The 25,212-nt window shown below is 46.7% G+C and overlaps 1 protein-coding gene across 1 annotated transcript in view; it reads right to left on the bottom strand.

Moving 5' to 3' along the window:
• RBM10 (RNA binding motif protein 10) overlaps positions 1–25,212 on the bottom strand; it is a 329,240-nt gene that overhangs the window by 215,699 nt on the left and 88,329 nt on the right. Inside the window, exons 8-9 of the mRNA XM_069209523.1 lie at positions 10,836–10,909; positions 6,887–6,973 (exon numbers count right to left, since the gene is read on the bottom strand). Of these exons, the coding sequence (XP_069065624.1) occupies positions 6,887–6,973; positions 10,836–10,909 (161 nt within the window). The remainder of the gene's footprint in view (positions 1–6,886; positions 6,974–10,835; positions 10,910–25,212) is intronic.

Genomic DNA, 25,212 nt, shown 5'->3' with positions numbered 1-25,212 from the left:
TTTATGACTTCCATACATTCTTGGGTAAGTTGTAAGTGCCCGAATTCTAGGATTTCAGGAGCCAGATTGCTAGATTCAGCGATGCTGGATCTGGGTGTCTGATCTTTTGGTTGTGCTGTGTCAACAGATCTGGCCTGTTGGGCAATTTGATGCAGGGTACTACTGATAGGTCTAGCAGCGTTGTGTACCAGGGTTGCCTTGCCCAAGTTGGTGCTATCAATATGAGTTTGAGTTTGCTTTGACTGAGTTTGTTTACCAGGTAAGGAAGGAGAGGGAGAGGAGGAAAAGCGTAAGCAAATATCCCTGACCAGTTCATCCATAGGGCATTGCCTTGGGATTGTTCGTGTGGGTATCTCGATGCGAAGTTTTGGCATTTTGCGTTCTCCCTTGTCGCAAACAAGTCTATCTGAGGTGTTCCCCAGAGTTTGAAATAAGTGTTCAGAATTTGGGGGTGAATTTCCCATTCGTGGACCTGTTGGTGATCTCGAGAGAGATTGTCTGCGAGTTGATTTTGGATCCCTGGTATAAATTGTGCTATTAGGCGAATTTGGTTGTGAATTGCCCAACGCCAAATCTTTTGTGCTAGCAGGCTTAACTGCGTGGAGTGCGTCCCCCCCTGCTTGTTTAGATAATACATTGTTGTCATGTTGTCGGTTTTGACGAGAATGTATTTGTGAACTATTATTGGTTGGAAAGCTTTTAGTGCTTGAAAAACTGCTAGAAGTTCTAGGTGATTTATATGCAGTTTTGTTTGATGTACGTTCCATTGTCCTTGTATGCTGTGTTGATCGAGGTGTGCTCCCCACCCTGTCATGGAAGCATCTGTTGTTATTACGTATTGTGGCACTGGGTCTTGGAAAGGCCGCCCTTTGTTTAAATTTATGTTGTTCCACCATAGAAGCGAGAGGTAAGTTTGGCGGTCTATTAACACCAGATCTAGAAGGTGACCCTGTGCTTGTGACCATTGTGATGCTAGGCACTGTTGTAAGGGCCTCATGTGCAGTCTTGCGTTTGGGACAATGGCTATGCATGAAGACATCATGCCTAGGAGTTGTAGTACCATCTTTGCGTGTATCCTTTGTGTTGGATACATGCGTTGTATGATGGTGTTGAAATTTCGAATTCTTTGTGGACTTGGAGTGGCTACTCCTTTTGATGTGTCTATTATGGCTCCCAGGTATTGTTGTACCTTGCGCGGCAGAATTTTGGATTTTGTGAAATTGACGGTGAACCCTAGTTTGAAGAGGGTTTGTATGATATGATTTGTGTGATTTGAGCACTGTATTAACGAATGGGCCTTGATTAGTCAGTCGTCTAGATATGGGAACACATGTATTTGCTGCCTTCTTATGTGTGCAGCGGCTACCGCTATGCATTTGGTAAAGACTCTTGGTGCGGTTGTTAATCCGAAAGGCAGTACCTTGAATTGGTAATGTATTCCTTTGAATACAAACCTTAGGTATTTCCTGTGCGATGGGTGTATTGGTATATGGAAATAAGCATCCTTGAGGTCTAAAGTTGCCATGTAGTCGGGTAGTTTTAGCAATGGCAATACTTCTTGTAGTGTGACCATGTGAAAGTGGTCTGATTTGATGAAAGTGTTCACTACTCTGAGGTCTAGGATTGGTCTCAGCGTTTTGTCCTTCTTTGGTATCAGAAAGTACAGTGAGTAAACTCCTGTGTTTATTTGTGTGTTTGGCACTAATTCGATTGCATTCTTTTGCAATAGTGCCTGCACTTCTATCTCCAGGAGATTGGAATGGTGTGTTGTCAAATTTTGTGCTTTTGGTGGTATGTTTGGAGGGAATTGTAGAAATTCTATGCAATAACCATGTTGGATAATTGCTAGAACCCAAGTGTCTGTAGTGATTTCCTCCCATGCTTTGTAATAATGACTTATTCTTCCCCCCACTGGTGTTGTGTGGAGGGGGTGAGTGACATGTGAGTCACTGTTTAGTAGTAGGGGTTTTGGGGCTCTGAAATCTTCCTCTATTTCTAGGGAATTGCCCTCCTCTATATTGTCCCCGAAAACCTCCTCTATACTGTCCCTGGTAACTGGACGGTGTTGCTTGTGAGGTGCTGGCTTGTGTGCTCTGACCCCGAAACCCCCCTCGAAAGGGCGTTTTACGGAATGTGCTGTAATTCCCTCTGCTCTGCGGGGAGTAGAGTGCGCCCATGGCTTTGGCAGTGTCCGTATCTTTTTTGAGTTTCTCAATCGCTGTGTCCACTTCTGGACCGAACAGTTCTTTTTCATTAAAAGGCATATTGAGAACTGCTTGTTGAATCTCTGGTTTAAATCCAGACGTTCGGAGCCATGCATGCCTTCTGATAGTTACAGATGTATTAATTGTCCGTGCAGCTGTATCTGCAGCGTCCATGGAGGAGCGGATCTGGTTGTTGGAAATGGTCTGGCCCTCCTCAACCACTTGTTTTGCCCTATTTTGTAAGTCCTTGGGCAGATGTTTAATGAGATGTTGCATCTCGTCCCAGTGGGCTCTGTCATAGCGCGCAAGTAGTGCCTGGGAGTTCGCGATGCGCCACTGGTTTGCAGCTTGTGCTGCGACTCTTTTACCAGCTGCATCGAACTTGCGGCTTTCTTTATCTGGGGGTGGTGCATCTCCAGATGTGTGAGAGTTGGCCCTTTTCCTAGCTGCTCCTACAACGACAGAGTCTGGTGGCAGCTGTGTAGTGATGAAAACCGGGTCTGTAGGAGGCGCCTTATACTTTTTTTCCACCCTTGGTGTGATTGCCCTACTTTTGACCGGCTCCTTAAAGATTTCTTTCGCGTGCCGGAGCATACCAGGGAGCATAGGCAGGCTTTGGTATGAGCTGTGGGTGGAGGAGAGTGTGTTGAATAAAAAATCATCCTCGACCTGTTCTGAGTGGAGGCTTACGTTGTGAAATTGTGCTGCTCTAGCCACCACTTGAGAATACGCGGTGCTGTCTTCTGGTGGAGATGGCTTCGTAGGGTATGCCTCCGGACTGTTATCTGACACTGGGGCGTCGTATAGGTCCCATGCGTCTTGATCTTGGTCACCCTGGCTTATGGTGGTGTGAGCTGGGGAGTGTGATGGAGTTCGTGCTGGTGAGACGTTAATCACGGGCGGAGGAGAGGGTGGTGGGGTAACTCTTTTCACCACTTTTGGTTGTGGTGTCTGTTCAGTCTGGAACTCCAACCTTCTCTTTCTCCTAATGGGGGGAAGGGTGCTTATTTTTCCTGTCCCCTGCTGTATGAAGATACGCTTTTGCGTATGGTCCACATCAGTTGCTTGTAGCTCTTCCTCAAACCTATGCTTTTGCATTTGGGAGGTTAGCGAGTGCTCTTCTGTATAAGAGCCTGAAGCTGGGTCGCTTGCAGTTTGTTTCGGCATCGAAACCCTGTCTGCGTGTTTTTTCGGCTCCGAGGTGACTTTTTTCTTTTTCGGGGCCGAAACCTCTCGGCGTCGATCTTCTTCGGTGCCGCTGTCTCGGCGTCGAGCCGTGTCCACACCGGCATCTCGGTGTCGAGGCTTGTCTCCAGCACTTTCTCGGTCCCGAGAAGGCTACGTGCCGGTGTCTCGACCGGAGTCGGACGATCTCGGCACTGTTTGGGCCTTTTTCGGTGCCGACGGTCGGTCACCGAATTTATGGGTGGAGCCATGGCCGGATGGCAGTGGCGTCCCCTGGGCCTTGTAAATGTTTCTCTGTGTGGTTTTCGACGTCTTACTCACGGTTTGTGTATCGTCGAATCCTTCGGAGTTCGATTCTTGGATCGAGAAGGTACCTTCCTCTTCCTGCTCCTCGAACTCTCGGTGGTCTGTCGGCGCGGACGCCATCTGAAGTCTTCTGGCTCGACGGTCTCGGAGTGTCTTTCGGGACCGGAACGCACGACAGGCCTCACAGGTGTCTTCACTGTGCTCAGGTGACAGGCACAGGTTACAGACCAAGTGTTGGTCTGTATAGGGGTATTTATTGTGGCATTTGGGGCAGAAACGGAACGGGGTCCGTTCCATCGGCGTTCTTCAGCACGCGGTCGGGCCGACCAGGCCCCGACGGGGGATCGAAAAACTACCCCGAAGGGCACCGGAGCTCTTCGATCTTCGATGCGGTGTGGAATCTAAGTACGCCGATCCCGAACGCAACAATACCGACGAAAATCTTCCGAAATTAGCTAATTTTCCGTTCCGAAACTCGGAGCGACAGGAACACGTCCGAACCCGATGGCGGAAAAAAAACAATCGAAGATGGAGTCCACGCCCATGCGCAATGGAGACAAAAGGAGGAGTCACTCGGTCCCGTGACTCGAAAGACTTCTTCGAAGAAAAACAACTTGTAACACTCCGGCCCAACACCAGATGGCGAGCTATTGCAAAACATGCGTATCTACAGCGACCGATGCCATCGAACATACTATTTCAAAGTAAGAAATAGTGTGCACAGAGTCCAAGGGTTACCCTTAGAGGTAAGATAGTGGCAAAAGTAGATAATACTAATGCTCTATTTTGTGGTAGGGTGGTCGAGCAGTAGGCTTATCAGAGGGTAGTATTAAGCATTTGTTGTACACACACAGGCAATAAATGAGGAACACACATTCAAAGACTTACTCCAGGCCAATAGGTTTTTATATAGAAACATTTTTTTCGTAGTTTATTTTAAGAACCACAGGTTCAAGATTTACAAGTAATACTTCAAATAAAAGGTATTTCACTCAGGTATTCTGGGAACTTTGAATAAGCACAGTATTATGTACAGTTTTGACAAAAATGGCACAGAAAGTACACCCTCAGCGGTACAGGGGCGGCCGGGTGCAGAGTGCAAACAGGCGTCGGGTTTTGTATAGAAAGCAATGGGGAGACCCGGGGGACTCCTCAGGGATGCAGGCAGGCACAGGGGAGGCTCCTCGGGGTAGCCACCACCTGGGCTAGGTGGAGGGTCGCTCCTGCACTGGAGTTCGGTTCCTTCAGGTCCTGGGGGCTGCGGGTGCAGTGTTGGTTTCAGGCGTCAGGTCCCTTGTTACAGGCAGTCTCGGTCAGGGGGAGCCTCTGGATTTCCTCTGCAGGCACCGCTGTGGGGCTCAGGGGGGTCGTCTCTGGCTACTCACGGGCTCGCAGTCACTGGGGAGTCCACCCTGTAGTGTTGGTTTTCCGCAGGTCGAGCTGGGGGCGTCGGGTGCAGAGTGGAAAGTCTAACGCTTCCGGCGGGAAACGTGAAGTCCTTAGAGTTGTTTCTTTGTTGCAAGAAAGTTGCAGATTGTTGAACAGGGCCGCTGTTCTCGGGAGTTTCTTGGTCCTTGGTTGCAGGGCAGTCCTCTGAGGCTTCAGAGGACGCTGGTCCCTGCTGGATGCTTCGCTGTTGCAGTTTTCTTCGAAGTTGGAAGACAGGCCGGTAGGGCTGGGGCCAAAGCAGTTGTCGTCTCCGTCTTCACTGCAGGGCTTCAGGTCAGCAGTCCTTCTGGTTAAGGTTGCCGGAATCTGATTTCCTGGGTTCTGGGGTGCCCCTAAATACTGAATTTCGGGGTGTGTTTAGGTCTTGGACGGTTGTAGCCAATGGCTACTGTCCTTGAGGGTAGCTACACCCTCTTTGTGCTCCTCCCTGTGGGGAGGGGGGCACATCCCTAATCCTATTGGGGGAATCCTCCATCCACCAGATGGAGGATTTCTAAAAGTAAGGGTCACCTTGGCTCAGGACACCTTAGGGGCTGTCCTGACTGCTGGGTGACTCCTCCTTGTTTTCCTAATGATCTCCTCCAGCCTTGCCGCTAAAAAGGTGGGGGCAGTGGCCAGAGGGACAGGCATCTCCACTAGCTGGGATGCCCTGTGGCGCTGTAACAAAGGGGGTAAGCCTTTGAGGCTCACCACCAGGTGTTACAGTTCCTGCAGGGGGAAGTGAGAAGCACCTCCACCCAGTACAGGCTTTGTTCCTGGCCACAGAGTGACAAAGGCACTCTCCCCATGTGGCCAGCAACATGTCTGGTGTGTGGCAGGCTGGCAAAAACTAGTCAGACAGTGGAAGTCGGGTATGTTTTCAGGGGGCTGCCCACTGGGTGTATTTTACAATAAACTGCACACTTTCAGGTCATAACTTAGCATCAGCAAAGGCAAAAAGTCAGGGGGTAACCATGCCAAGGAGGCATTTCCTTACACTCCACTTCTAAGTACCTCTGTGTTCGAATGATACTACTGATCACTGCCTTCCTTAACTACTCTTGGTATTGGTAACGGATGTAAATTATGGCGTTCTTGAAGATACACTCTCCTCTGGATGAATCTTAGTGCTATGGTTCTACACTCTTCATCCACCACATCTCCCATAAAGGGGCAAACAGGAGTACTGCTTCCCCACTCTTTTCAGTTGGATCCGGAGGAGAAAAAGTGTGTGTGGGGAACAATCTTAATCTTAGCCAGGGCCTCTTTCTTTGCTAGTTGCATCTACTTTAAGAGACATTTTCTATATCCTTAAGCAGAGAGAGAATTGAAAGCACCTTAATTGGGGCTTTAAGACATCTCATATTTAAAGTTGTAAAAAATTATTCCAAAAAGTTTACTAGCAAGGAAGGGAGTCTGGATTTGATCTTCCAATCACAACCACTAAGGGAGGACCTTAGTCATCATGGTCTCTCGCTACACACACCCTCTGCTGAAATCTAAAGACTTTCACAAAAGCTTTGAAAATTGTTTGAAATTGAATGTATAGTGCGTGACAGAAGCAAGCAACATGTTAAACTATCTACTAAAAACCCCACCTACTGCCATCACAACTCAAGCTCTTTATGAAAGAAACAACAGCTGCCCAGTACGTAATTTACAACGCATCACTCACAGCAAGGTTTTGTCCAATTACTTCCAACCTCCATGCAGCCAGGAAAAGTAGTTTTTGTGCCCTTCAGTTTACAGTTGCCCTTGCTTACCTTAGTACAGAGCCAGTCCTCGTTGACCTTCGGCTTGGGATCACTGTAGTGCATAGAAACTCGCTGGCCCAGGACAGTCAGGCAACGCTGCCGGAAGAAATGCAAACAAATGAGATTCACAATAATGGAGACAGACGACTGCCATACTAGAGATATAACCCTTCAGCTGAAAGGAGGGGACAAACAAGCACTGCAGGCTCGCTCCAGCGCGAAGGCCACCACCAACCTGGCCTTTTCAATCGCCTACCACTGAAAAACATGGCCTGGCTACCAACAGAGAAAAAAAAACAACAGAAGCAGGAAGGGTGGCGCCCAATGCCACCACAGGATGGCATGGAAGAAAGAAGATTTCTGAATGCAGTGGAAAAACCACCGCTTGTGACCACGGTTCAAAGCAAAGAGGACAGAATGAGGAAAAAAAATTAGGAGCCAGCTAAAAAAAAATATATATATGTACTTCACAAAATGATGAGCAGTCCATGCTGAAACTCCATAATCAACACTACCCTGCAGCTCTTAGCTACTTCAAATCTATGCTAAAATGTGCCGCTCTAAGGCTGCAGCATGCCTCAAACCAATGACTACATTAAGACTGACTAAACCAAAGATTATGAGCTTTGCTCTAGTTTAATCTAAGGATGAGGCCTATTGCAGCCAACCAGAGGACAAGAGCCTGGTATACTCAACTAGAATACACGGCCTCAACCAACATCATCTCAACCAAACCACTACTCAGCACAATACTAAACAGATAGTATGGCTCCAGAGGGAGCTCATTCAAAGGAAATGGCCCCAAAGACACCTCAACCAAAAAACTAGGCCTCAGCCACAAATAATTCACCAAAGAGGGAGGCAGCAGCCCCAGATCATCCACAAAACAAGACCATGGCCCCAGACCATTCACCAAGAAGGCCTCTCCACTAGATCAACCCTATAATAAGGCCTTGGTCCCAAACCATCAGTCCAAGAATGAGATCTCTGCCCGGAACGGCAACTACAACAAGGCCTCAAGATGGAAACTACAACAAGGCCTCAAGATGGCAACTACAACAACTGTCCCCAGGTCAGCTAAAGAAAAAGGTCTCTGTGTAAGCTCACCTAAAAGAAACGACAAGCATAACCCCAATAAAAGGACGAGGCCCATCACAAATTCAAACAAACTGAAGAGCCCACATTCATCTCAATATAAGCAAGTGTCATGAAACAGTCCCAGTTTTTCAAAAGAGATATCTCTGAAAACTATCAACAAGGGGAGCAGAAAGGTTCCATGGAAGTGCTTCTTACAGTACCATTAGAATTGCAAGGTAAAATGGAAACCTCAATAAGACTTAGTTGAAACAAATGTAAAGACCTATGCATTTGCTGTATTACATATATCAAAGGTATCTACTGAGAGGCACCGAATGAACCTAAATGCAACTTCTGCAGAACCAGCCAAGGCAGATGAGCCCTTTCTAAATTTCCACATTAATGAATTACAGCTAGGATACTTCACAGATATGAAGAAAAAAAAAAAGATCTAAATGGGGCCATCCGATAAGCACAAGAAAAACATCAAGTTAACTGAATAAGAAACTATGGTAGTACCCAAAAGAAATCCATAAAACAGACACATGTAATTGACTTTATAGCTTAAAAAATAATAATAACTGCTGACAATACTCCTAAAAGGTAGCACCAAAACGGATCTACTGTGCTGCACCATAAAAGCCAGGATTTAAAACCATAAAACCATTCTAAACAATACCTTTATGAACTGCATAAGAATAGTAAGTGGAAAACAAAAGTAATCATTCTTGTGACAATGCAAAAGCTCTGTGGAGATCCCACAGTGCACTCGCCTAGAGCACCAACATGAACTTATGACACTAGCCCAAGATACAGAAAGACATCCACCTCCGAAAGAGTGTTCTAAGGAAAAGTCCCAATGAACTACTTTGGAATCATAAAGAAAAACAGATACATACCTACGCTTACACAAACTCATGCAGAATCAGCGTCTATCAAGTCCTCACAAACTGAGCTGAGAAAGGAGTACTTTGTAGGCCTTTGTCCCTGATCTGGCTTTCTATGGGTTATTCTGCCTTACTATCAAGCAACAAACTTATATCCAGGTATTAGCAAGTGCATAACCCAAGCTGAAGGCACCAAACCATGCTAATCCTTTCGATGCTGAACTCTCCTTCGTACACAATCGCCCTAAAAACAAAGGCAGAAGCCAAACTACAGGTGCACTTAAATGCTACTCACCCCTGTTTCCCACCAACTGCCTTCACTTTGGCACTGCGCACCTTACCTAGACCTTTCTAGACACCTTTGAATTGCTGAGCCTTCGACCTGCACTGTCCCCGGACGAGCTGCCAGGTCACTAGTTCAACAGCGGACACGGTGTAGACTCACTTGCCCTCTACTGCACAACGTGCCATAAAATCTCCACAGGGCCACACAATTTTAATATTTTTTTCTGCCCCCATATTCTTTGGTTTCAAAATAATTACAATCATCAATAAAAAAAAATGGTTGACCTGTAAAAACATCTTGAGGTCTAAAAGGCCTGGTTCACAAAAGATGCTCTATTAGGTCCACGGACGCTCTGACTTCAGAAAGAGGGGAAGAGGTCAAGGGGAAGCAGTGAAAAGAAAGGTGGAAGTACAAAATTGGAAAGGGAGAATTGTAAGAGTACACAGTGACATATTAGGAAGCTGCAAGACACAGCAACTGGGGCTCCTTACACTAGGAAACCTACACACTTACAGAGAACTGGCTAAGAAAGAATTGCCCAGTGCATCACGGTAAGCTCACACACTGGACTAAAAACAACATTACTAAGTGGTAGACCACATACCCAGAAACGTAATGCACCACTGAGGTGGTCTAGGCAACTCAGCAGGTTATCAATATGAGGAAGCTCAGACAGAACTGGGAGGTCACAGATCGAGACACATAAGCAGTCCTGAAGAGTACAGAGGACTGAAAATGCATCACTATAAGGACTCTCCCATTTGAATTAACGTTATGGGAGGAATAGCACAGTGAACATGTAGTGCCTCATTGCAAGGCAGCAATAAGGAAAACAAGGCATCACTGTGAACAGATGTCAAGTTTTATAAACTGTATTACCGTGCAGGAACTCCATTTTGGTGTGTTTGTTGGGGTGGTGTGGAGGTGAGTGGGAAGGCAGTGGACATGGGAGGAGGTGGGTAGACTATCCTATCCCTCTGTGAGAGTATTTCCACAGTTGGCCACTTTGTCCTGCATTCACATTTCTTGTACTTGCACCCATGTGTTTCAACAGACAATCCAAAAAATTGTATCAGCCCAATGACATGGCAGCGCATGAATTCGTTTTCAAGTGTTAGAGACCTTTGGCCAACACCATGTGCTCACAGGTTCATGTCCTGTCAATCAACATACAACACAAGAACTTATTCTAGAGACGAGGAGGACACTGTGATAGGTTAGCTGACTCTGCAATTGCTCAAATTTACTGAACTGAGCACTTTAGGAGAACCTGCAACTTCACAATAAATATGTATTCTGCAAGAAAAGCCCTCATCTTGCAAAGGTCACTAGCAGATTGGACAACACAGGGGTTTAGATAAACATCAAAAGAACACATGACCACAAGCTGTGGTTTAGTGACGGGAGCGTAACACCAGATTAATACGCAACACAAGGGCACAGGGTGCAGAAGGCATGCAAGAGCCAAATAAAAACCATTCTCAGTATGTGGGTTTGGGTTACAGATCAAAGCCCAAGCAAAGAGCTCTACCTTGAGAAGAGAAGAAATAGGGGAAGGACAGAAAGCGGGTAGGGAGGAGGAGAGATGGTACTGGGACAAAGGGAGCCTTCGCCGTTTCTAAAGAGAGCTGCGTCCATGTGAACCAGGCGTTTTGATCGGTCATTTAACAGTGTAATACTTGTGGGTTTTCAAGTGCAGCAAAGCAACCTGATTGGCTTCCATCCATCGTGTAGCGTCCTGCAAGTGATTAAACTCGACGAAGGCGAAACCCCGGCTTTGACCTGGAGATAGCATTCAGATACAGACGCAGTGTGTTAGTTAACAGTTTTTGTCACATCATTGGCCCTGTCGCTGTACCAGAAAACTAAGGGTGGTATTCTGCAAAGGAAGGGAGGCTAGGAATGGGGGGTGAGCAAAGGCAACAGGTAATATGCCACACATTTATACAGAAAGCTCAAAAATACACTTAAATGTACAGTAAATAATTTTATAAAAGGGGGTCAACTTTTCTTTTTTACGGTTTCTGATCACAACTAGACAATCTATAGAAGAGCACATTGATTCTGGAGCTCATTTGTGCCAATTAGCAAATTTAAAAAAATGTAAACGTTCGTCATGTCTGCATTGTCAAGTAGACTGCCTGTTTTTTATTATTAAGGAGATGGGTACCAAACTCACCTTTTTGTTTCAAACAAACTGATTCCAAGACAGGCTGCCCCTGAGAGATGGCTTTAGGGTTAATAACTTCCCCACACCACTCACGCCTATGTTCTTTAACTGTTTTACAGAAGGTGTACTAATTCATGCTAGGGGAGAATTTAGGCACACATCTAATTCCTCTTCCAGTTTTACTATCCAAGTGAATGATCTCGTCCTTGTTTACATAATATGCAACTGTTACGCACTTCAGACCCTTAAGAACAAGTCTGCTGTAGTGACTTTCTAGAGAACGTATACTGCATTGATCAGAGACAGACTCATTGAAACATGTTGCAGATTCAGAAGTAATACAAGGCCATCCCCTTTAGATTTACTAGATGGCCAGTGCCACTGTACTCTGCAATCAGTGCACAAGCACTGCCCCAGGGTGGAAAAGAAGACAAGTCTTCACTGATCAACAAGTATATGGAACATTACTTCAAATTGTTAGCCTAAGTGATGTAAACAAAACTGACCTGTTGCTAATTAACTGCGGCACAGAGTGCTTGACAACAAACAAGTAACTCAGTACATACTGTGCAATTACAAAGGACTGAAACACAGGCCATGAAAGCAGTATTACACTGTAGACTAGATATAAACCTCTTGGAGCCCCCCTTGACACTGTAGGTCTAGATACACAAATTGCACACTAAATGGAAGGAGCCAGACTCGACACTAATCTGGATATCACATGGATATGTAAACAGTAATGAAGTATTGATACAGTAAAATTAAATCTCACTACAATGGCAAGGCCGCAGGGAGTACCAGCTGCAAACATATGGTTAAACTCGCAAATCACACGATGGACCCCAGTCAGTACGATTGCAGCTTTTCTTTCTTCAGAGGGTCACACACTGTATCCCAATAACATATGATGCTTTTCCCCGGACCCAAGACAGTATTTAGTGCTTTTACCATGATTTGTTACAGCGTTTGATACAGCAGAACAGAGGCATCAGGTTGGGAAGTTGACAGATCATGATCAATCTTAAGGTGTACACTATGAACCTGTCTGAAACCCCATTACTCCACTTTGACTCATTTGGAGACTAGAGTAAAACTGTGAAACTGCTCATTTTTATCAAGAGTAACATTTTTCAATCAAATTTATTTAAAAATGAATGAGTTAGAAACCAAAGGGAAGGCATGATTGCCCTGCTTTTACTTGTTCTACGGTGACACACTAAAGAAAGTGAAAAAATCAATTACAGAGCAAGTTCCAGAAAGCTCAGCAGCATGGGGGGGGGGGGGGGAGAATGAAACCAATTTCCACTAGTCTAAGTAGTAAATAAAAAGGACCTGCATCCTTTATTTATTCAGATTTAAACTGAAAACAAAAGGCTTCAAAATTATTTTAACCTACACATCGTCGTGCCATGACTTTACATGAATATGAAAGGCAACACTGAGAGGGAGACTTATCCCTGGACTGCTGCTGTGAGGAAAACTAAGCCTGAGAATAAAATGGGAATTATTTAACAAGTGTCCATAATTAAACTAGATGTAATCACACCACCACCACCTTGGCAAGGCACCTGCATAGGTTCGCTAACATTTAAGCCATTATAACCAACAACATGTAAAATCTGAGGAAATGGAGGACATCACCACCCAAGGCCACAGTTTGACTAAGGAGGGCCCAACTTTGTCTAACCAGAATCAGAACCAGCTGCCTGAAGGTTGCTCTAGGATCACTGCAGTTTCAAATCAAATTGCTCAGTGATGATAATGGAAGAATTATAAAAACGTCCAACTATAATACTCTATCTTTTGACGAGTAAGGCAGTAAATGCTCAATTAAGATGACAAGATCGATAACTTCTGTAAAGACCAGGGGAAACGCCCCCAAATCCGCTCAAATCAAAGATGCCTGCAATGTTTTAATATACTACTACAACCTCTTTATAGGGAGTACTGAGAAAACGACTTTCAGAGCAGGAGACGAAACACACAAATGCACCCAGATATGTATTATCCCATATTTCTGTGAGAGGTCTGTGGGCTTTGGTAGTGCTCAAACGAAAACGTCAAATTTCAAGAGACTGCATTGTGATGAAGGTCTATAGTGTGAGGAAAAGGAAGGATCTTAATACTTTATAAATAGTTAAGACAACTCATGTATTGACCGGTATGATTCGTAGTACAGGATGGCTTGTGTTAGGCGTTTGATGGGGCAATCTGTATTTTGAGTTTCATAAGTTACTGTAAAGCAAACATCTATGCACTAAATTACCCTTCTCCACTCAACAAAGTAGGGAGTGGCAAGGCATTGCTTCATGGATGAACTTAGACTAAACCACAGGAAGCAGTCCCCCCCACAACCACCAAGAATCCTAGCAATGGCCACACTGCTCGCATTAGTGTTTAATGTAGTTAGACAAAAAGCCTAGACCAGCAAACATAAACAAACACAAAGCAGTCACATGTAGTTGTTCACACCTTTGAGCGCCTTTTATTTAGAATTCACCAGGATCTTGCCAGCTTTACAGGAGAATATGGGTGGTCTACTGGGTGAGAAAGTCAAGGTGGGTACACTAACGGTAGACATACTTTAAGCAAAAAATGCCTTGCACTGCCAGAGCAGTGGCTGTAGGTAGGAAAAAAAACAACATAATAAAGGGTGATAGGTACAGTGATGATAACCTGTGCGCCTCCTGCATTCATGCCAGTTTTGTGCAGATATACTGCATATTGTAATACAGCACAGAATGTAGGGAATAATGTAGAGTAGTGGCAGTGTGTTTTCATTTGTGGGCAGGTGGTGAAGCACCTGGCTATCTTGAGAGCACAGAGGAGATGCATGGAAAGAGGACAATAAGGCCAGAGAGACACCTGTGATACAGCAAGATCAGTCCTGTTGCTCTTGCTCACCCCGCAGGTCTTTCCTATAGCACATCATCTCACCCCACAGAATATCTACAACCCATGCAGTAGTCTGGTACAAACGCAGGACAGTAATGTAGAGAAAATACACCCTGCATCAAAAGAAAATAAAAGCCTTATCTTGACCTGGGGGTATGGGAGGGATGGTTTTGCGTCATATATGGAAAATGTCACTTACCCAGTGTACATCTGTTCGTGGCATTAGTCGCTGCAGATTCACATGCTGTGCACAGTCCGCCGTCTGGTGTTGGGCTCGGAGTGTTACAAGTTGTTTTTCTTCGAAGAAGTCTTTTTGAGTCACGAGACCGAGGGACTCCTCCCATTTCGGTTCCATTGCGCATGGGCGTCGACTCCATCTTAGATTGTTTTCCCCGCAGAGGGTGAGGTAGGAGTTGTGTATGCTAGTAATAGTGCCCATGCAATGGAATGAGTACGTATGTACAAAATGAAGGTTTGAAGTAATATATTTACAAATGTTCAAGATCTACTTCTAACCGGCTACAGGCTCCCGGGGAGGCGGGTGGGCGCATGTGAATCTGCAGCGACTAATGCCACGAACAGATGTACACTGGGTAAGTGACATTTTCCGTTCGGTGGCATGTGTAGCTGCAGATACACATGCTGTGCATAGACTAGTAAGCAGTTATCTCCCCAAAAGCGGTGGTTCAGCCTGTAGGAGTTGAAGTAGTTTGAAATAAAGTTTTTAGTACAGCTTGACCTACTGTGGCTTGTTGTGCAGATAACACATCTACACAGTTGTGCTTAGTAAATGTATGAGGCGTAGACCATGTTGCTGCCTTACATATTTCGTTCATTGGAATATTTCCTAGAAAGGCCATGGTAGCACCTTTCTTTCTGGTTGAGTGTGCCTTTGGTGTAATAGGCTTTAAGATAGCAGGTTTGAATGCACCTAACTATCCATCTAGCAATGCCTTGTTTTGAAATTGGATTTCCTGTATGAGGTTTTTGAAAGGCAATGAATAGTTGTTTTGTCTTCCTAATTAATTTTGTTCTGTCAATGTAGTACATTAGAGCTCTTTTGATGTCTAATGTATGCAGTGCTCTTTCAGCTACTGAATCTGGCTGTGGGAAGAACACTGGTAATTCTACTGTTTGATTTAAGTGGAACGGTGAGATAACCTTTGGTAAGAATTTTGGATTTGTCCTTAGAACTACCCTATTCTTGTGTATTTGAATAAATGGTTCTTGTCTGGTAAATGCCTGAATCTCACTCACTCTTCTTAGAGATGTGATGGCAATGAGAAATGCAACTTTCCACGTTAAGTATTGCATTTCACAAGAATGCATGGGCTCGAAAGGTGGACCCATGAGTCTTGTTAAGACAATGTTGAGGTTCCATGAAGGAACAGGTGGTGTCCTTGGTGGTATAATTCTCTTTAGGCCTTCCATAAACGCTTTAATGACTGGTATTCTAAATAGGGAAGTTGAATGAGTAATCTGCAGGTAAGCAGATATTGCGGTGAGATGTATCTTTATGGAAGAGAAAGCTAGATTTGATTTTTGCAAATGTAGTAAATATCCTACTATATCTTTTGGAGATGCGTGCAATGGTTGAATTTGATTATTATGGCAGTAACAAACAAATCTTTTCCATTTATTTGCATAGCAGTGTCTAGTGGAAGGTTTTCTAGCTTGTTTTATGACCTCCATACATTCCTGTGTGAGGTCTAAGTGTCCGAATTCTAGGATTTCAGTAGCCAAATTGCTAGATTCAGCGATGCTAGGTTTGGATGCCTGATCTGTTGTTTGTGCTGTGTTAACAGATCTGGTCTGTTGGGTAGCTTGACATGAGGTACTACTGACAGGTCTAGTAGTGTTGTATACCAAGGTTGTCTTGCCCATGTTGGTGCTATTAGTATGAGTTTGAGTTTGTTTTGACTCAATCTGTTTACTAGATATGGAAGGAGAGGGAGAGTGGGAGGGGGAAAAGCGTACGCAAATATCCCTGACCAATTCATCCACAGAGCATTGCCTTGGGATTGATGGTGTGGGTACCTGGATGCGAAGTTTTGGCATTTTGAGTTTTCTTTTGTTGCAAATAGATCTATTTGAGGAGTTCCCCAAGTTTGAAAGTAAGTGTTCAGTATTTGGGGGTGAATTTCCCATTCGTGGGTTTGTTGGTGATCCCGAGAGAGATTGTCTGCTAGCTGGTTTTGGATCCCTGGAATAAATTGTGCTATTAGGCGAATGTGGTTGTGAATTGCCCAATGCCATATTTTTTGTGTTAGGAGACACAACTGTGTCGAGTGTGTCCCCCCCTGTTTGTTTAAATAATACATTGTTGTCATGTTGTCTGTTTTGACAAGAATGTATTTGTGGGTTATCATGGGTTGAAATGCTTTCAACGCTAGAAATACTGCTAACAGTTCTAAATGATTTATGTGAAACTTCCTTTGATGTATGTCCCATTGTCCTTGGATGCTGTGTTGATTGAGGTGTGCTCCCCACCCTGTCATGGAAGCATCCGTTGTTATGACGTATTGTGGCACTGGGTCTTGGAAAGGCCGCCCTTTGTTTAAATTTGTACTGTTCCACCATAGAAGCGAGATGTATGTTTGGCGGTCTATCAACACCAGATCTAGAAGTTGACCCTGTGCATGTGACCATTGTGATGCTAGGCATTGTTGTAGGGGCCGCATGTGCAATCTTGCGTTTGGGACAATGGCTATGCATGAGGACATCATGCCTAGGAGTTTTAATACCATTTTTGCTTGTATCTTTTGTGTTGGATACATGGCCTGTATTACCTTGTGAAATGTTTGAACCCTTTGTGGACTTGGAGTGGCTATCCCTTCTGTTGTGTTGATTGTCGCTCCTAAGTATTGCTGTGTTTGACACGGCAAAAGGTGTGACTTTGCATAGTTGATAGAGAAACCCAGCTTGTGAAGGGTGTGTATGACAGTTTGTGTGACGTGAACACCTTGTTAGCGTGTTGGTCTTGATTAACCAGTCGTCTAAGTAAGGGAACACGTGTATTTGCTAGAAGATTTTTCTATAGAAGATCTATATGCTGTTTTGACATATTGTGTGTTTTAGGTGGGACGTTTGGAGGGAATTTGAGAAATTCTATGCAATAGCCATGTTGGATAATTGCTAAGACCCAAGTGTCTGTTGTTATTTCTTCCCAAGATTTGTAGAATTGGCTTAGTCTTCCCCCCAAAGGTGTTGTGTGAAGGGGTTGTGTGACTTGTGAGTCACTGTTTATTTTGAGTGGTTTTGGGACTTTGAAATTTTCCCCGATTTCTTGGAAATTGGCCTCCTCTATATTGTCCCCGAAAACCTCCCCTTTGATATTGACCCTGGTAGGTAGGTGGTCTTGTCTGTGAAGTGTTGGTTTCTGTGGGTTGACCCCAAAACCCTCCCCTAAAAGGTGTTTTCCGAAATGTGCCTCTGCTCTGCGAGGAGTAGAGTGCGCCCATGGCTTTGGCTGTATCAGTGTCCTTTATTAGTTTTTCAATGGCAGTGTCTACCTCCGGCCCAAACAATTGCTGTTCATTAAACGGCATATTGAGCACAGCCTGTTGGATTTCGGGTTTGAACCCAGAAGTGCGCAGCCATGCGTGCCTCCGTATTGTGACTGCAGTGTTTATTGTCCTTGCAGCTGTATCGGCTGCATCCATCGCAGACCGTATCTGATTGTTCGAGATACTTTGCCCCTCTTCCACCACTTGTTGCGCTCTTTTTTGGAACTCTTTGGGTAGGTGTTAGATGAAATGTTGCATTTCATCCCAATGAGCCCTGTCGTATCTTGCCAAGAGTGCTTGCGAGTTGGCGATACGCCACTGATTTGCTGCTTGTGCTGCAACTCTTTTCCCTGCTGCATCAAATTTGCGGCTCTCCTTGTCTGGAGGTGGTGCGTCTCCTGATGTATGAGAGTTGGCTCTCTTACGAGCTGCCCCCACAACTACTGAGTCCGGTGTCAGTTGTGTTGTAATAAATATTGGGTCTGTGGGCGGTGCCTTATATTTTTTCTCCACCCTTGGAGTTATGGCTCTGCCTTTAACTGGCTCCTGAAATATTTGTTTTGAGTGCCTTAGCATTCCTGGGAGCATGGGAAAACTCCGATACTGGCTATGGGTGGAGGACAGGGTGTTAAAGAGAAAGTCATCCTGTAAAGAAATGGCTCCCTGTTGCAGTTACCACCCACTTTTTGCCTGATACTGATGCTGACTTGACTGAGAAGAGTGCTGGGACCCTGCTAACCAGGCCCCAGCACCAGTGTTCCTTCACCTAAAATGTACCATTGTATCCACAATTGGCACACCCTGGCATTCAGATAAGTCCCTTGTAACTGGTACTTCTAGTACCAAGGGCCCTGATGCCAAGGAAGGTCTCTAAGGGCTGCAGCATGTCTTATGCCACCCTAGAGACCCCTCACTCAGCACAGACACACTGCTTACAAGCCTGTGTGTGCTAGTGAGAACAAAATGAGTAAGTCGACATGGCACTCCCCTCAGGGTGCCATGCCAGCCTCTCACTGCCTATGCAGTATAGGTAAGACACCCCTCTAGCAGGCCTTACAGCCCTAAGGCAGGGTGCACTATACCATAGGTGAGGGTACCAGTGCATGAGCACTGTGCCCCTACAGTGTCTAAACAAAACCTTAGACATTGTAAGTGCAGGGTAGCCATAAGAGTATATGGTCTGGGAGTCTGTTTTACACGAACTCCACAGCACCATAATGGCTACACTGAAAACTGGGAAGTTTGGTATCAAACTTCTCAGCACAATAAATGCACACTGATGCCAGTGTACATTTTATTGCAAAACACACCCCAGAGGGCACCTTAGAGGTGCCCCCTGAAACTTAACCGACTGTCTGTGTAGGCTGACTAGTTCCAGCAGCCTGCCACACCAGAGACATGTTGCTGGCCCCATGGGGAGAGTGCCTTTGTCACTCTGAGGCCAGTAACAAAGCCTGCACTGGGTGGAGATGCTAACACCTCCCCCAGGCAGGAGCTGTAACACCTGGCGGTGAGCCTCAAAGGCTCACCCCTTTGTCACAGCCCAGCAGGGCACTCCAGCTTAGTGGAGTTGCCCGCCCCCTCCGGCCACGGCCTCCACTTTTGGCGGCAAGGCTGGAGGGAACAAAGAAAGCAACAAGGAGGAGTCACTGGCCAGTCAGGACAGCCCCTAAGGTGTCCTGAGCTGAAGTGACTAACTTTTAGAAATCCTCCATCTTGCAGATGGAGGATTCCCCCAATAGGGTTAGGATTGTGACCCCCTCCCCTTGGGAGGAGGCACAAAGAGGGTGTACCCACCCTCAGGGCTAGTAGCCATTGGCTACTAACCCCCCATACCTAAAGACGCCCTTAAATTTAGTATTTAAGGGCTACCCTGAACCCTAGAAAATTAGATTCCTGCAACTACAAGAAGAAGGACTGCCTAGCTGAAAACCCCTGCAGAGGAAGACCAGAAGACGACTACTGCCTTGGCTCCAGAAACTCACCGGCCTGTCTCCTGCCTTCCAAAGATCCTGCTCCAGCGACGCCTTCCAAAGGGACCAGCGACCTCGACATCCTCTGAGGACTGCCCCTGCTTCGAAAAGACAAGAAACTCCTGAGGACAGCGGACCTGCTCCAAGAAAGGCTGCAACTTTGTTTCCAGCAGCCTTGAAAGAACCCTGCAAGCTCCCCGCAAGAAGCGTGAGACTTGCGACACTGCACCCGGCGACCCCGACTCGGCTGGTGGAGATCCAACACCTCAGGAGGGACCCCAGGACTACTCTGATACTGTGAGTACCAAAACCTGTCCCCCCTGAGCCCCCACAGCGCCGCCTGCAGAGGGAATCCCGAGGCTTCCCCTGACCGCGACTCTTTTGAATCCTAAGTCCCGACGCCTGGGAGAGACCCTGCACCCGCAGCCCCCAGGACCTGAAGGACCGGACTTTCGCTGGAGAAGTGACCCCCAGGAGTCCCTCTCCCTTGCCCAAGTGGAGGTTTCCCCGAGGAACCCCCCCCTTGCCTGCCTGCAGCGCTGAAGAGATCCGTTGATCCCTCATATACTAACACTACAAACCCGACGCTTGTTTCTACACTGCACCCGGCCGCCCCCGCGCTGCTGAGGGTGAAATTCCTGTGTGGGCTTGTGTCCCCCCCCCGGTGCCCTACAAAACCCCCCTGGTCTGCACTCCGAAGACGCGGGTACTTACCTGCAAGCAGACCGAAACCGGGGCACCCCCTTCTCTCCATTCTAGCCTATGTGTTTTGGGCACCACTTTGAACTCTGCACCTGACCGGCCCTGAGCTGCTGGTGTGGTGACTTTGGGGTTGCTCTGAACCCCCAACGGTGGGCTACCTTGGACCAAGAACTGAACCCTGTAAGTGTCTTACTTACCTGGTAAAATTAACAAAAACTTACCTCCCCCAGGAACTGTGAAAATTGCACTAAGTGTCCACTTTTAAAACGGCTATTTGTCAATAACTTGAAAAGTATACATGCAATTTTTATGATTTAAAGTTCCTAAAGTACTTACCTGCAATACCTTTCGAATGAGATATTACATGTAGAATTTGAACCTGTGGTTCTTAAAATAAACTAAGAAAAGATATTTTTCTATACAAAAACCTATTGGCTGGATTTGTCTCTGAATGTGTGTACCTCATTTATTGTCTATGTGTATGTACAACAAATGCTTAACACTACTTGTAGGAAGTTGGCTCTGTATGTGCTATTTCAAAGTAAGGAATAGCATGCACAGAGTCCAAGGGTTCCCCTTAGAGGTAAAATAGTGGTAAAAATAGATAATACTAATGCTCTATTTTGTGGTAATGTGGTCGAGCAGTAGGCTTATCCAAGGAGTAGTGTTAAGCATTTGTTGTACATACACATAGACAATAAATGAGGTACACACACTCAGAGACAAATCCAGCCAATAGGTTTTTATATAGAAAAATATCTTTTCTTAGTTTATTTTAAGAACCACAGGTTCAAATTCTACATGTAATATCTCATTCGAAAGGTATTGCAGGTAAGTACTTTAGGAACTTCAAATCATCAAAATTGCATGTATACTTTTCAAGTTATTCACAAATAGCTGTTTTAAAAGTGGACACTTAGTGCAATTTTCACAGTTCCTAGGGGAGGTAAGTATTTGTTAGGTTAACCAGGTAAGTAAGACACTTACAGGGCTTAGTTCTTGGTCCAAGGTAGCCCACCGTTGGGGGTTCAGAGCAACCCCAAAGTCACCACACCAGCAGCTCAGGGCCGGTCAGGTGCAGAGTTCAAAGTGGTGCCCAAAACACATAGGCTAGAATGGATAGAAGGGGGTGCCCCGGTTCCGGTCTGCTTGCAGGTAAGTACCCGCGTCTTCGGAGGGCAGACCAGGGGGGTTTTGTAGGGCACCGGGGGGGACACAAGTCCACACAGAAATTTCACCCTCAGCAGCGCGGGGGCGGCCGGGTGCAGTGTAGAAACAGGCGTCGGGTTCGCAATGTTAGTCTATGAGAGATCTCGGGATCTCTTCAGCGCTGCAGGCAGGCAAGGGGGGGATTCCTCGGGGAAACCTCCACTTGGGCAAGGGAGAGGGACTCCTGGGGGTCACTTCTCCAGTGAAAGTCCGGTCCTTCAGGTCCTGGGGGCTGCGGGTGCAGGGTCTCTCCCAGGCGTCGGGACTTTAGGTTCAAAGAGTCGCGGTCAGGGGAAGCCTCGGGATTCCCTCTGCAGGCGGCGCTGTGGGGGCTCAGGGGGGACAGGTTTTGGTACTCACAGTATCAGAGTAGTCCTGGGGTCCCTCCTGAGGTGTCGGATCTCCACCAGCCGAGTCGGGGTCGCCGGGTGCAGTGTTGCAAGTCTCACGCTTCTTGCGGGGAGCTTGCAGGGTTCTTTAAAGCTGCTGGAAACAAAGTTGCAGCTTTTCTTGGAGCAGGTCCGCTGTCCTCGGGAGTTTCTTGTCTTTTCGAAGCAGGGGCAGTCCTCAGAGGATGTCGAGGTCGCTGGTCCCTTTGGAAGGCGTCGCTGGAGCAGGATCTTTGGAAGGCAGGAGACAGGCCGGTGAGTTTCTGGAGCCAAGGCAGTTGTCGTCTTCTGGTCTTCCGCTGCAGGGGTTTTCAGCTGGGCAGTCCTTCTTCTTGTAGTTGCAGGAATCTAATTTTCTAGGGTTCAGGGTAGCCCTTAAATACTAAATTTAAGGGCGTGTTTAGGTCTGGGGGGTTAGTAGCCAATGGCTACTAGCCCTGAGGGTGGGTACACCCTCTTTGTGCCTCCTCCCAAGGGGAGGGGGTCACAATCCTAACCCTATTGGGGGAATCCTCCATCTGCAAGATGGAGGATTTCTAAAAGTTAGAGTCACTTCAGCTCAGGACACCTTAGGGGCTGTCCTGACTGGCCAGTGACTCCTCCTTGTTTTTCTCATTATTTTCTCCGGCCCTGCCGCCAAAAGTGGGGCCTGGCCGGAGGGGGCGGGCAACTCCACTAGCTGGAGTGTCCTGCTGGGTTGGCACAAAGGAGGTGAGCCTTTGAGGCTCACCGCCAGGTGTGACAATTCCTGCCTGGGGGAGGTGTTAGCATCTCCACCCAGTGCAGGCTTTGTTACTGGCCTCAGAGTGACAAAGGCACTCTCCCCATGGGGCCAGCAACATGTCTCGGTTTGTGGCAGGCTGCTAAAACTAGTCAGCCTACACAGATAGTCGGTTAAGTTTCAGGGGGCACCTCTAAGGTGCCCTCTGTGGTGTATTTTACAATAAAATGTACACTGGCATCAGTGTGCATTTATTGTGCTGAGAAGTTTGATACCAAACTTCCCAGTTTTCAGTGTAGCCATTATGGTGCTGTGGAGTTCGTGTTTGACAGACTCCCAGACCATATACTCTTATGGCTACCCTGCACTTACAATGTCTAAGGTTTTGTTTAGACACTGTAGGGGTACCATGCTCATGCACTGGTACCCTCACCTATGGTATAGTGCACCCTGCCTTAGGGCTGTAAGGCCTGCTAGAGGGGTGTCTTACCTATACTGCATAGGCAGTGAGAGGCTGGCATGGCACCCTGAGGGGAGTGCCATGTCGACTTACTCGTTTTGTCCTCACTAGCACACACAAGCTGGTAAGCAGTGTGTCTGTGCTGAGTGAGAGGTCTCCAGGGTGGCATAAGACATGCTGCAGCCCTTAGAGACCTTCCTTGGCATCAGGGCCCTTGGTACTAGAAGTACCAGTTACAAGGGACTTATCTGGATGCCAGGGTCTGCCAATTGTGGATACAAAAGTACAGGTTAGGGAAAGAACACTGGTGCTGGGGCCTGGTTAGCAGGCCTCAGCACACTTTCAATGGTAAACATAGCATCAGCAAAGGCAAAGGCAAAAAGTCAGGGGGCAACCATGCCAAGGAGGCATTTCCTTACACTACTCCTTGGATAAGCCTACTGCTCGACCACACTACCACAAAATAGAGCATTAGTATTATCTCTTTTTACCACTATTTTACCTCTAAGGGGAACCCTTGGACTCTGTGCATGCTATTCCTTACTTTGAAATAGCACATACAGAGCCAACTTCCTACACATCCTCAATAGGTTCCGAATGTAGTGAGACATTGTGGAATTCGGCTGCCCTTGCTACCACCTGTGCATATGATGTACTGTCCTCGGGTGGTGACGGTTTAGTTGGATAAGAGTCTGGGCTACTGTCAGACACTGGAGCGTCGTAGAGGTCCCATGCATCGGGATCATCCTGGCTCATTGTGGTATGAGCTGGTGAGTGCGTTAGTGGTGGAGTTTGCGCCGGTGATGCATGTGTTGATTGTGGTGGAGAAGGTGGTGGTGTTACTTTCTTTACCACCTTTGCTTGTGGTTGCTTGTCCCCTTGTTGGAAGGCAAGTTTCCTTTTCATCTTGATTGGGGGAAGAGTGGTTATCTTCCCTGTGTCTTCCTGGATGTGAAGCCTCCTTTGAGTGTAGTCAGTTTCTACAGTTTGAAGCTCTTCCCCAAATCTATGCAATTGGGTGTTTAGTCCTTGTTCCTCTGTATAGGAACTAATTTTCCGTACTGAGGCTGTTTTCGGTACCGAAACCGTTTCGGTAGTCTTTTTAGGCTCCAAAGAAGTTTTCTTTGATTTCGGCGTGGTATCTCGGTGCCGAACATCTTCTGCGCCGCTGTCTCTGCGCCGAAGTTTCTCGGAGCCGGTGTCTCGGCTCCGAGGTTGCTGTGTGGCGGTATCACGACCGGAGTCGGATGACTTCGACACCAGCATGCCCTTTTTCGGTGCCTTGGCTCGGTCACCTAGTTTTTGGGTTAAGCCATGGCCTGTTGGCAGTGGCGTCCCCTGGGCTTTTGTGGACTTTTCGTGAGCCCTAATTTTCGACGTCTTACTCACAGTTGCTATGTCTTCGGCATCGGATTCCCCCGAATCCGACTCGTGGATGGAGAACGCTTCCTCTTCGTCCTCGAACCGTTGTTGTCCTGTCGGCGTGGACGCCATTTGCAATCTCCTGGCTCTTCGGTCTCTGAGCGTCTTCCTCGACCGAAACGCTCGACAGGCTTCACGCGTATCCTCCTTGTGCTCGGGGGACAGGCACAAGTTACAGATCAGATGCTGATCCGTATACGGATATTTATTATGGCATTTAGGACAGAAGCGGAACGGGGTCCGTTCCATCAGTCTTGAAGTCGCACGCGGTTGGGCCGACCAGGCCCCGACGGGGGATCGAAATTACCGCGAAGGGCCACCGGAGCTCTTCAAGATTCGGTGTCGATTTGTTCTAACTAACCCGATACCGAACGCAACAATACCGACGATTTTTTCCGAGATTCTAACTAACTTTCCGACCCGAAACACGGAGCGAAAAGGAACACGTCCGAACCCGATGGCGGAAAAAAAAACAATCTAAGATGGAGTCTACGCCCATGCGCAATGGAACCGAAGTGGGAGGAGTCCCTCGGTCTCGTGACTCGAAAAGACTTCTTCGAAGAAAAACAACTTGTAACACTCCGAGCCCAACACCAGACGGCGGACTGTGCACAGCATGTGTATCTGCAGCTACA

This window comes from Pleurodeles waltl, chromosome 10 (genome assembly GCF_031143425.1).
Source record: "Pleurodeles waltl isolate 20211129_DDA chromosome 10, aPleWal1.hap1.20221129, whole genome shotgun sequence".
In the NCBI taxonomy this organism is placed as follows: Eukaryota; Metazoa; Chordata; class Amphibia; order Caudata; family Salamandridae; genus Pleurodeles; species Pleurodeles waltl.
The sequence above is the reverse complement of the archived record's forward strand: the minus strand, read 5'-3'. Positions and strand labels throughout refer to the sequence as shown.